The 12,182-nt window shown below is 42.2% G+C and overlaps 1 protein-coding gene across 1 annotated transcript in view; it reads right to left on the minus strand.

Moving 5' to 3' along the window:
• Nucleotides 1–11,286, minus strand: part of CASTOR2 (cytosolic arginine sensor for mTORC1 subunit 2) — a 107,855-nt gene extending 96,569 nt beyond the window's left edge. The window contains exon 1 of the mRNA XM_032216855.1: nucleotides 10,733–11,286. Within this exon, the coding sequence (XP_032072746.1) occupies nucleotides 10,733–10,863 (131 nt within the window). The 5' untranslated portion in view covers nucleotides 10,864–11,286. The remainder of the gene's footprint in view (nucleotides 1–10,732) is intronic.
• Nucleotides 11,287–12,182: the final 896 nt, after the last annotated feature.

The following is a 12,182-nucleotide window of genomic DNA, read 5'->3' on the forward strand; positions in this document are numbered from 1 at the left end:
TATTTAAGATTTGTTTTAACCCAACTTTATTAATTTATAAATAAACCAAGGTGGCAAACATACCTAGTACTCCTTCCTCCTCCTGTTTTCTCTTTTTTCTCCAAAAACAACTCTGTGAGGTGAGCTGGACTGAGAGAGAATACACTGGCCCAAAGTCACCCAGCCGCTTTTCCATACCTAAGGCAGGGCTAGAACTCAGAGTCTCCTGGTGATTGGCTAAAGTCACCCAGCTGGTTTTCATGGCTAAGGCAGGACTAGAACTCACAGTCAGCTGGTGATTAGCTAAAGTCACCCAGCCGGTTTTCACAGGTAGTGATTTGGTGGCCTGGGCCGCTGGTACCGGCAGCGACCCAAGCCTACCATGCCCCCGAACCGGTTCTCCGAGCGGTGCCATAGGTGCCACCATCTTGTTTTATAGTTCTGCGCATGTGCAGAAAAAAATTAATTGCACTGCGCATGCGTGCAGTAGTGCCTGCCGGAATCCACCCCTGTGCCTAAGGCAGGACTAGAACTCACAGTTGGTTGGTGATTGGCTAAAGTCACCTAGCCAATTTTTATGCCTAAGGCAGGATAAGAGCTAACAGTCTCCTGATGATTGGCTAAAGTCATCCACCCAGTTTTCATGCCTAAGGCAGGACTAGAACTTACAGTCTTTCGGTTTCCATCCTGCTGCTACCTTAACCACTGGACCAAATTAACCACTAAGTCCATGATCTGCTTTGTCATAGTATAATCTCACAGGTTACATTCATCAAAAGCCTGCCAACCACAAGAGTTAGGTTTACAAAATAAGCTCTTTTATGGAAGAATGCTCTAGGTTACAGAGTCAGTTTTGGGGTAGTGAAAGTTGAAAGAAGATTGTACTTACTGAAATAATTTATACCCAAGCATTCTATTACTAGGCCTTGTAAAGCAGGATCTCGAACCAACACATTCAAAATAACCATAAAAATGCAAATGTAATAATCTTATGGCTTTTAAACTGTTTAAACTACAGATTGGGTAATATACAGATTATTCACTGCTGGTGCTAGTTACTGTTCTGGTTATTTAAAGTTTAAAGGCACACACCAGTGTATCTAAATCATGCCAGTTAAAAGAGTAGGCAATAAGATAAGAATTATTACTCCCCCCCCCCCCCACCAACTCAGCTTTCTGGAGAAAGTTCTAGTTTTTATATATTTAATTCGTGCCGCCCCAGGGGGCTTGTGGCAGTCCCGTTCCTGCAGGAGGAGGCTGTACACGGTGCAGGGAGGCAAGATTCGTCGGGTCCAACTTAATTTCCCTTTAAGCCTTTGTTAATTGCTGGAGATCCAGAATGGTGCACTTTCCAGTGAGTGGATGGAGTCAATAACTGGGGTCTACCTGGTGGCCAGGGGACGGAGCCCAAAGAGCTTATTTGACTCAATCCAATCAATGAGAGGACAAGGTCAACCCAGTCTGGATACTCTTCCTCCCTCACTATAGAGAAAATATATATTTAAGCACAATAAGAATACAAATTATAACTAAAAGACGGGGAAGGAGGGAGCGGAATGTGTATGGGGGTGGGGGAGAGGTGGGATCTGCTATTGGTCTATCAACCACCCCCAGTGTGATGCTCTCTCATTGGGGTCCCAAGCAGAGGTGGTATTCTAACGGTTCGGACCGGTTCACCTGAACTGGTAGCGGAAATCTCAGATGGCCGCCCACCCACCCTGGCTCTATTTCAGTGGTTCCCAAGGTGGGGCCCACGCCCCATAGGGAGGCAATCTGATTTTTAATGGGGGCAGTTTGAACCTTGTTTAAACCAAGTTAATGGCCTTTTAGGCTTCCTCTGCATGAGTAAAGTTCACTTTTTGAGTAAAGTAAGAATTATATATAACCAGGGAGGAGCGGGGACAATCAGGATTTTAGAGATGCTTAGATGGGGCATGGCCAAAAAAAGGTTGGGAACCACTGCCCTATTTCATCCTATGTAGGGATATTTTTTCGAGCAAAGCGCATGCACGAAAGGCCCGGCGCATGCGCGGACGGGGCATGTGCGAGCACACACATTTGCGAACCGGTAGGGTAGGTAAGTGAAAACCATCCCTGGTCCCAAGCCAAATGGCATAGCCAGGTCTTTGGGCTGCTGTGGAAGATCAGAAGGACGGGAGCCAATCTCACTTCATGGGGTAAAGTGTTCCGAAGGACAGGAGCCACAGCAGAGAAGGCTCTTCTCTTGGACCTAATTTTGTCTGAAATGGTACAGGGCAGTGTTTCGTAAGCTCAGCAACTTTTAAAAGGTGTGGACGTCAACTCCCAGAATTCCCCAGCCAGCAGGGTGGGAGTTGAACTCCATGAATCTTAAAGTTGCTGAGTTTTTTTTGTCTGAAATGGTATATAGTTTTCTGCCTGCGCAGGGGGTTGGACTAGAAGACCTCCCAAGATCTCCCAACTCTTTTGTTCTGCTGTTCTATTACCCTGCTAGCCAGATTACCCTGACTGACAGGATCCAGGGTCCACAGCATTCCTTATCTGCTGACATGGATGGGGTGGGCCAGTCCCATAATCCTGGGAAAAGAAGGACAGCCAATAGTAAGGTGGATGGAATAAATTACAATAATGATCAATGCAGTATTGGAAGGCGTGTAGGACTGGATAGGGAGAGATCTTCTGGAGGAGGTCTATGTGGTCACTAAGAGTTATCTTCATGGCATAATCAATTTCAGGAGTGTTGTGGTGGCCTAGAGATGGAGCTCTCGCCTCTCAGTCAGGCAGCAGTGAGTTTGATCCCAGGTAGAGGCAGATATTTTCTCTCTCTGAGCACACTGAGAATATATCCGCTGAACAAAACTCCGCATTGGCGACAGGAAGGGCATCCGGCCATTAAAATACTCTACTAGCTCCATTCAGTTGCCCAGACTCCACCCTGCAAGGGATTATGGGGTCATTAAAAGAACATGATGATATAAATAGCAATAGCAATAGCAGTAGACTTATATACCGCTTCATAGGCCTTTCAGGCCTCTCTAAGCGGTTTACAGAGAGTCAGCATATTGCCCCCAACAATCTGGGTCCTCATTTTACCCACCTCGGAAGGATGGAAGGCTGAGTCAACCCTGAGCCAGTGAGATTTGAACCGCTGACCTGCTGATCTAGCAGTAGCCTGCAGTGCTGCATTTAACCACTGCGCCACCTTGGCTCTCAAATCAATCAATTTCAGCACATAACAAGTATTCTATAGCATGGGTAGTCCTTGACTTACAACCACAATTGGGGACCAGTATTTCCATTGCTAAACAAGGTGGTTGTTAAATAAGTCATGCTAATTATTTTTGCAATGCTTGTTAAGCGAATCACTGCAGTGGCTAAATGAATCACATGGGCATTAAGCAAATCTGGTCTCCCCCATTGACTTTGCTGGTCGGAAACCAGCTGGGAAGGTTACAAATGGTGATGTTGCAAGTGTTATAAATACATGGTGATTACCAAGTGCCCAAATTTTGGTCACCTGACCATGAGGATGCTGAATGCAACAGCTGTAAGTGTGAGGACCAGTTGTAAGTCACTTTTTTTTCAGTGTTGTTGTAATTTCAAATGGTCGCCAAATGAATGGTCGTACATTGAGGACTATTTGTAGTTACTTCTGCCCGGACAGTATCAAGTTTTTCCACCAGTGGGGGGGAAAAAAAAACACAAAATGTGTCATATCTTCTACAGAACAATCACTGGTTTTTGTCTCACTTTGATTTATGAAATTGTTTTCCCCAGAAATTCTATGCCAGGGTTTTCTACTTCCTTCTCCCCAACTCAGCACACACCAGATCTAATCTGATTACAACAGCTAGAATTCCAACACAGTACAGTCATAGGTAAAAGTTCCCCTTGCATATATGTGCTAGTTGTTCTTGATTCTAGGGGGCAGTGCTCATCTCTGTTTCAAAGCCGAAGAGCCAGTGCTGTCCGAAGATGTCCCCATGGTCATGTGGCCAGCATGACTAAACACCAAAGGCACACAGAACACTGTTACCTTCCACCAAAGGTAGTTCCTATTTTTCTACTTGCATTTTTATGTGCTTTTGAACTGCTAGGTTGGTAGAAGCTGGGACAAATAACGGGAGCTCATTCCATTACGTGGGGCTAGGGATTTGAACTGCCGACTTTTCTGATCAACAAGCTCAGCGTCTTAGCCACTGAGCTACCGTGTCCCTTTTAAAAATCAGTCATGGGTAAGGTGATCAGACGTCCCGATTTCAGTGGGATAATCACACTTTATAACAAATTTTCCCGTGTCCCAGGCCGTTTTTAAAAAGTCCCGATTTTCTGGCTTCATGTTGAAAGCCCAGTGGATTTGCTTAAGAAATCCTAACCGGGGCAAGACAAAAAACACCTTGTCTAATCCCTCGCTGTCTCAGTACTTTCATTGAAGATATTAAAACGTTAAAGCAACAAAACGGACCCCCGCGCGCCCCTTTTACTCACTTTTATAAGAAAAAATGACCAAGTACCATAGAGCTCCAGGAAACATGTGGCTAGAGAGGGAAGCGACTGTTACTTCCTGGATTTTCCGGAGGGGAGGGGCACGGAGGTTGGAGGTCTGCTCCAAAATGGTGGCAAAGTTTCTTTGAAAAATATTTCCCTGACTAATTTCACCATTTCAATTTGCTCAGTTCTTTGTATTAACATCTACATCATTCTGGGTTTACTTGGAGTGCAAGCCTGCTGGTAAGTGAGCTGGTTTTTTTTTCTTTTATTTTTTAAATGTATTTTAAAATAATATTTTATTTATTGTGCATAGGATTTTTTAAAATTCTGTGTGGATTCTTTTTTAAATTGTCTTAAGACTATTTAAAAAAAGAGTCTATCCAAAATAAATTGAAGTGAAACCATGTTTAAAAATTCTATGCACAATACTTTGAAATATATTGTGCATAGAAAGAATAGTTTGAAATGTTTTACTTCAATTTATTCTGTGTGGATTCTTTTTTTAAATTGTCTTAGGCTATTTAAAAAAAGATTCTATCCAAAATACAAAATACCAGCTGCAGTTATTCACTTAAGAACTGTGGCAAGAAAGATGGTATAATGGGCTTAGTGACCAAAGTTACAATGGCATTGAAAAAAGTGACTGATGACCATTTTTCACACTTAGCGACCATTTTCACACTTAGCGACCGTTGCAGCATCCTCATGGTCACGCGATCAAAGTTTTGATGTTTGGCAACAGATTCGTATTTATGATGGTTTCAGTGTCCTGGGGTCATATAATCACCTTTTGACAAAGTCAAATGGGGAAACCAGATTCACTTACTGTATATACTCGAGTATAAGCCTAGTTTTTCAGCCCACTTTTTGGGCTGAAAAAAGCCGCCTCGGCTTATACTCGAGTCAGTGAAAAATTTGCCCGAAATGGAGGAGAAAAAGGGGCGGGGCCATGCCGCTGGGTGACACTCGTGAATGGCCCAGTGCCCCTGTGAGTTTCCCCTCCCTCTGTGTCAGTTTGCCGCGCAGCGCGCACCGCACCATCCCCCCTCCTCATGTTCTAATGTAATGCAGGGCTGTCTTACGATTCCCCTTCCTCCCCCTCCTGCCGCTCTGCAACGATGTCCCACCTCCTCCTTGTTATGGCAAGCAGCCACATAGCGATGTCCCACCTCCTCTGGTACAGTGATCCAATGATAGGAATCACTGTGCCGTGTGTCATAGGAGGCGGGACATCGCTCCCGCGGCTGCACGGGACATCATCATCACAGCGGGACATAAGCATCATGAGGTGAGTGAAGTATTTCATTGAATACACCGCTAGTTTACTGTTTTTCTTTGAAATAAATATTCAAAAACATTATTGGTATCTATTTTTATTTTTGAAATTTACCGGTAGCTGCTGCATTTCCCACCCTAGGCTTATACTTGAGTCAATAACTTTTCCAGTTTTTTTGTGGTAAAATTAGGTGCCTCGGCTTATATTCGGGTCGGCCTATACTCGAGTATATACGGTATGTTACTAACTTATCAGCTGCAGTTATTCACTTAAGAACTGTGGCCAGAAAGGTGGTATAGTGACCAAAGTTATAATGGCATTGAAAAAAGTGACTGATGACCATTTTTCACACTTAGCGACCATTTTCACACTTAGCGACCATTGCAGCATCCTCATGGTCACGTGATCAAAATTTTGATGTTTGGCAACAGTTACAATTTATATTTGTAAATTGTAGTTATGTTAAAATAAAATAAAATATTACAATACTATTTTTGCGTTGTATGAAAATTTTTGTTGCTCCGTATAAAATTTTTAATCACCCCCCCCTCGGGTCAAAGGTGTCCCTCTTTACCAATCTGAAAATCTGGTCACCTTAGTCATGGGAACTGGGAATTCTGGGATTTATAGTATCTCTAAGAAAAGGAAGAGCCTTTTAGTGGTTAAGGCACCAGGCTAGAAATCAAGAGACTGTGAATTCTAGTCCCACTTAAGGCATGAAAGCTAACTAGGTAACTTTTGGCCAGTCCTTCTCTCTCAGCCCAACCCATCTCCTAGGGTTCTTGTGGGGAAAATAGGAGGAGGAGGAAAGAGATATGTTTGTTGCCTTGAGTTATTTTACAAAAATAATAATAATAATATATTATTATTAAAAATAATAATATAAACAAAATAAAAAAAATAAAAAGCCAAAGATACAGATGAATAGGTGGTCAGCCTATTGTAGCTACTAAAACAAATGCTATCACATTCTCTGCCTGTCTCCCTTACCTCTAGCAAAGAATGCTAAGTATGGGGAAGCAATGAGTTATTGTTTAAGACTGGTTTCCTCTTGATGCATCAGACTTCAGTTTCTAGAATTACACAGAAACTTCTCTTCTCTTCTGTCACATATAATCTACCATAACTAGAGCGCATAAACATTGTGGCTTGTTTAGGATTGGAGAAAATTGGAGTGGGGAATTTGATTTTCACCTTGCATCAGATTATCAGTCTAAAGCCACGTGATTCGGAAGGGAAAAGAAACAAGGAGTTAATCTGAGTCCTAGAAACCTTTTTCTTTTTAAATGAAAGAGTTACTCCTTAAAACAACTAATGAAAATACCATTAGTTCTAAAATATCATTACCGTATTTTTCAAACTATCAGGAGCACCAGTGTATAAGTCGCACCAAGATTTCGAAGAGGTAAGTAAGAAAAAAACTTCACTTAACAAATGTGGCAAGAAAAGTTGTAAAACGCAGCAAACTCGCTTAACAAATTTCTCACTTATCAACCTAAATTTTGGGCTCAATTATGGTTGTAAGTTGAGGACTACCTGTACTTTTACAGAATATATACTATGCTATTTGGGGTTACAACATCCTCTTTTACCCTCTTGAAGACCATAGATCTGTGTGATCTACATCATGCCTTTCCTTTGAGAGCACAACAGCCTTGTGAGGTAGGTTGGGCAAATGAGCAGCCTAAAGTCACTGAGTGACCTTCTGCAGTTGATTTGAACCTGGGTCTTGCTGGTGCCAATCCAACATTTCATCTGTCAAGGACAGGATCAGAGTCAAAACAAAATTTAATTTGAAGAGAATTAAATATATTTTCTAATTTGAAATAGCTAGCCAATTTTTGCTGCTATCAGAAAAGTTAGGCTGGTCAGTTTATTATTATTAGATTATCATTTTTATACGTATAACTCAAACTGACAAGCATATCTAATACTCCTGCCCCTTGTTTTTGCCACAATAACCCTGCGAGGCAGGTTGAGCTGAGACTAGAGAGAAAATATCTTAAAGACAATTGTCTGCAAAGCGCGATGAAAAAGGACAAGAGATGTGCCTTTCTATTTTGAGCTTGTTGAAGTGCCTTTATTTTATAGAAATAAAGTCACAATGATGATTTGGCCTTTAGTCAACTTGCAAGGCTGTTGTTATGAATAAAAAGGAAGAGGGAAGGGAGCTCATTACAAACTCTACCATACAATAGAAACATTCTATAATGATAATATATTAAAATGGGTTGGGAGAAGCCCTTCCTTAGAAGGAGATGAGTAAAAAGAGATTTGGGTTTTCTCCCCCCCCCCAAATAGATGAAAGAAAACCCAAATCTCTCTCTCTTTAAATAATACTGTAACTTCATAAGTTTTAAGAAAAAAACATGAAGTGTTCAAATCTGAGAATTTCAACCTGCATTACACTACAAATTGGTACAATCCAGGATTCTATTGGTTAATGGCTGTATCCAGCAGAAAGGATTGGTAAAGCAGCAGTTCCTGACTGTACCACATCAGACTGATGGTGGGAGCTGAAATGTTTCAATGCACTTTTAACAGGCTGAGTGGACACGATTTCTATTCAGAGAGCACTAGTGTGCCAGAGAAAGGATCACCCTTGGCTTAATTCTGAATGAACAGGGAGTTGTTTTTTATGAAGGAACTGCAGAATTCTTTCGGTAGGTGGCAGCACTGGGTCAATTTAGTCTTGATGGAGAATCTAAACGAGTACAAGGTTATAAACTGGTTATACTAGGATGGAACACCACTAGGAAATCTCAGAGCTGTAGGCTAGATTGTAAAAAACAACAACAACAAAACCCCCACCACCTCTCAGAAGACAATGGCAAAGCAGTTTCAGAAGCAAATAGTTACCAATGATCAAAGTGTCTATTGCACTTTCTAGAGAAATATGCAGTTGTTAACACAAGTCAGGAATCTGTTTTTCAATTGCATCTGTCCAGGTCATAGAATAATTATTCTGTCCCTAGAGCAATTACATTATTGAAAAGCACAAGGGAGAATAACAACTCTATTGGCAAGCCTATAACATCAGAGTTAAGCATTCCATCACAAGCTTAAACAATTTCCTCCAAGAAACTGAGGGGGGGAGGCAGCCTAGTAAAAAACTTATTGATAATAAATTGCCTTTTTAGACACTGATTTGAAAAGTTAAAGAAAATCGCTGGGGAAAAAAAAGTTAGCAGTTACCCAGCTCCTAGCAAGGCAAAGAATCCAACTTCGGCATTCCCTTTGGCATGTGTTTTCAAGGATTTGCAATGCGTTAAGCTAGGATATAAAAGGCTGCTTGCCGAGGTCTGAAATGCAATATTTTTAGACAAGGAGGATTTAAAGGTTATTGGTGACATTTTAAAAAAACAACAACCAACCTTTGGGATGGTTTCCCCTCTCCCATAACACCAAAGATTAAGAATACAATGAAAAAAGGGAGTTCCGTTGCTGTCCATCAACAGAACTGTATTTTTTTTTTTAAAAAAAAAACAATTTTGTTGTACTGTAGGCATAATACTCAGTTGAGTTATTCAAAAGAAGCTGTAAACAAGTTAGCCGTGGTAACATTACACAGCAAACCACATCAACTGCCAAGCCACAAATCAAAGGGAAATTTCAACCCAGTGAAGTTTTCATTGGAGATAAAGGACAATTATGAAATTCAATGGCAAAAACACCCCCCATTTAACCAGGCAGATTGTAAGATGGAAAGAAAGGGTGGAGTGGGGGGGCGTGGGGGGGAGAGAAAGATTATCTTTGCATTTTTAATTTGCAATTTAGTTTCGACATGAATACGCACACTCAGTTCTATTAGCAGCCTTCCCTGGAGCCATTAGGGGTGTGTGGTTATTAAAAATGGTTTTTTTGAAGGGGGATTCTTCTCCGCATACTTAAAAAGGCTACCGTCAAGAGGCAAAGGACTGAGTTCAGAAATGGTTTTTCTTAAACTCCCATCTCCTGTTCCAACTGCACGAAATGAGCAGAGGTGGGTGAGGAAACCTATCTTTCTATTTACTATGCATTTGCAAGTCAAATAATTTGTGGGGGGAGGGGGCGGGAGGGAGAGGAAGGAATCCAGGGATTGAACTCAACGGTCCAAAAACAAAAAAAGCACAACATTTTAATTTTGTTCTGCTTGTTCCTATATACATATATTTCATCCAGACCTCTTGACTTCCTCCAAAAGAACATTATTCAAAAAGAGGAAAAAAAAAATAAGGCAATGTTGCAGAGAATATAACAACCTCCCCACCCCCCTCCCCATTTATCAATAAATCCTCCCCTTCCCCAAACCTGACATTGATTTTAACAGATAGGAATAAAATAGGCAACCCACAAATATCTCTCGTTTTGCCTCCTCCCGTTCTTATTGCTGCTCTTTGTTGTCCTGGGCGCTGATCCCTCTCTCTGAGTTGTTGTTTAGACACTTACACTTCCTTATTCATATTACTATTACGATTCTTTTTAAAGGTGAGTTTGGACATGTATGGAACAGCGAGCCCCAAATCCTAAAGCCAGTTTCCCCTTCAGCAACATCTTTTAAAGAATTTTTTAAAAAATCGACTCCGCTGGGGGGGGGGGGGGGAAGGGAAGAAGGGGGCGTGTTTGTGCAGAAACTCAAGAGCCTCTATTGAAAAGATACTAGAAAATGAAAGAAACCATTGAGGGCTCTAAGCAAACAGACTGGGGTACGAGATACCTATGTGTGGAGACGCAGCCACACACAAGTGTGTTAAAGGGGGAGGTTCATCTCCTTAAAACTAAACCCTCTATAACCTCCCCTCCCCCCCCAAAAAAACCCTTGGTGCCTGCAAGTAATTATTATCATTATCATCATCATCATCATCATCATCATCATCATCATCATCATTATTAGCATTATTGTTATCTTAAAAAGGCTCTTTATGTGTCGTTTCTTCTGCAGGGCGATTTTCCTTTGCTTCTCATCTTTTTTTTTTTCTAACCAATTCTGTGTCAGCAATTAAATTGTTAGTTCCCTAGCCGGCTTACCTGGTCTTGGAGGAGAGGAACGCCAGTTTGATCAATCCATAGGTAAACAATTGGATGCTGTCCTTCGCTATGCTCGCTACTTTTAAGCGGTGCTCTAAAATGTGCAATTCCATCTTTTTTTTCTTTCTCATTTGTAGTTCATCTGTTTCGATTCTCCGCTTTCTTGTGGGCTGTTTCTCTCTCCCTCTCTCTCTGTCTCTCTCTCGCCCCCCTCCCCTTACTCAACCAGAGTATTTTTCCACTGTCTTTCCTTTTACGTTTTCCAGCGCAGGCAGAGAGAAGCAGGGGAGGGGGGGGGAGGCTAATAATGACTTTAGAAAGGGGGTGGGATATGGTATTTATTATAAAAAGGGAGAGAAAGGAACGAGGGGGGGGAAATGCAGGGAAGGAGTTATTGCTAAGTCCAGAAGTAGAAGGAATGAGGAAAGAAAAAAAAAGCAAAGGGAAGAAAGGGGGGAAAATGAGGAGAGGGGGCAGCAGAACCTGGGAAGAGAGTTGGGAGCTCGAGAGTGCAGGAAAGCTGCTGCTGTTTCAGAATGTAACAAACAACTTGCCAGTCAAACGAAGCCCCAGTGGGCATGCGCGTAGAGCGGAGCTTCGTGGGAAATGTAGTTCAAAGGGCGGAGCGCAGCTAAGCTTTTTTTTTTTTCCGCCCCTCCTTTAAATAAGCAAATTGAAAAAGAGGGCGGTTGCTTCTCAAAATAAAAGGATGCATGATATCTTTCTCTGTTCGTTTTTTTTTTTTTTTTTGCTGAGTCAATTGTCGCGGTTTCAAGATTTGTTTTCTTTAAAAATTACGAAAAGTAACAAATGGTTTTCTTAATACTATGTTAAGTGCAACTTTAGTGCCTGAATTTTGTGAAGAGTGGAAAATGATAGAGTAGCTCCTAGACCAGTGTTGGCGAACCTTTTTCGCCTCAGGTGCCAAAAGAGGGGGTGGGCATGCTATCTCATGTGCTCGCGTGCCCACCCCATATTTTAATGCCACCCCCCCCGTGCCATGCCCCCTGCGCATGTGTGCTTGACCTGCCCCGCACATGCACGCATGCTGCACAGCTTTCTTGGAGCCTGGAAAGGGCGAAAATGGGCTCCCCCATCTCCCTGGATGCCCCAAACAGCCCGTTTTCTGACTTCTGGTGGGCCTGGTAGCTCCATTTTCTGCCCTCCCCAGGCTCCAGAGGCTTTCTAGGAGCCTGGGGAGGGCGAAAACGGCCTTCCCTGCCCCACCGGAGACCTTCCAGGGGCCAGAAACGGATCGTTTTCTGACTTCCGGGTTGCCCGTTGGGCCGTTTTGGAAGGTACCTTGGAGGTCTTCTAGTCTAACCTCCCTGTTTAGGCAGGAAACCCTAAATTGACATAGACTGGGATTGGACACGAGTCAGAGGACCGTACTGTATACTATTTAGAACATGAAAAAAATGAAGAAATAAATGATACTGCCTTTTCTGTC

This window comes from Thamnophis elegans, chromosome 4 (genome assembly GCF_009769535.1).
Source record: "Thamnophis elegans isolate rThaEle1 chromosome 4, rThaEle1.pri, whole genome shotgun sequence".
Lineage (NCBI taxonomy): Eukaryota > Metazoa > Chordata > Lepidosauria > Squamata > Colubridae > Thamnophis > Thamnophis elegans.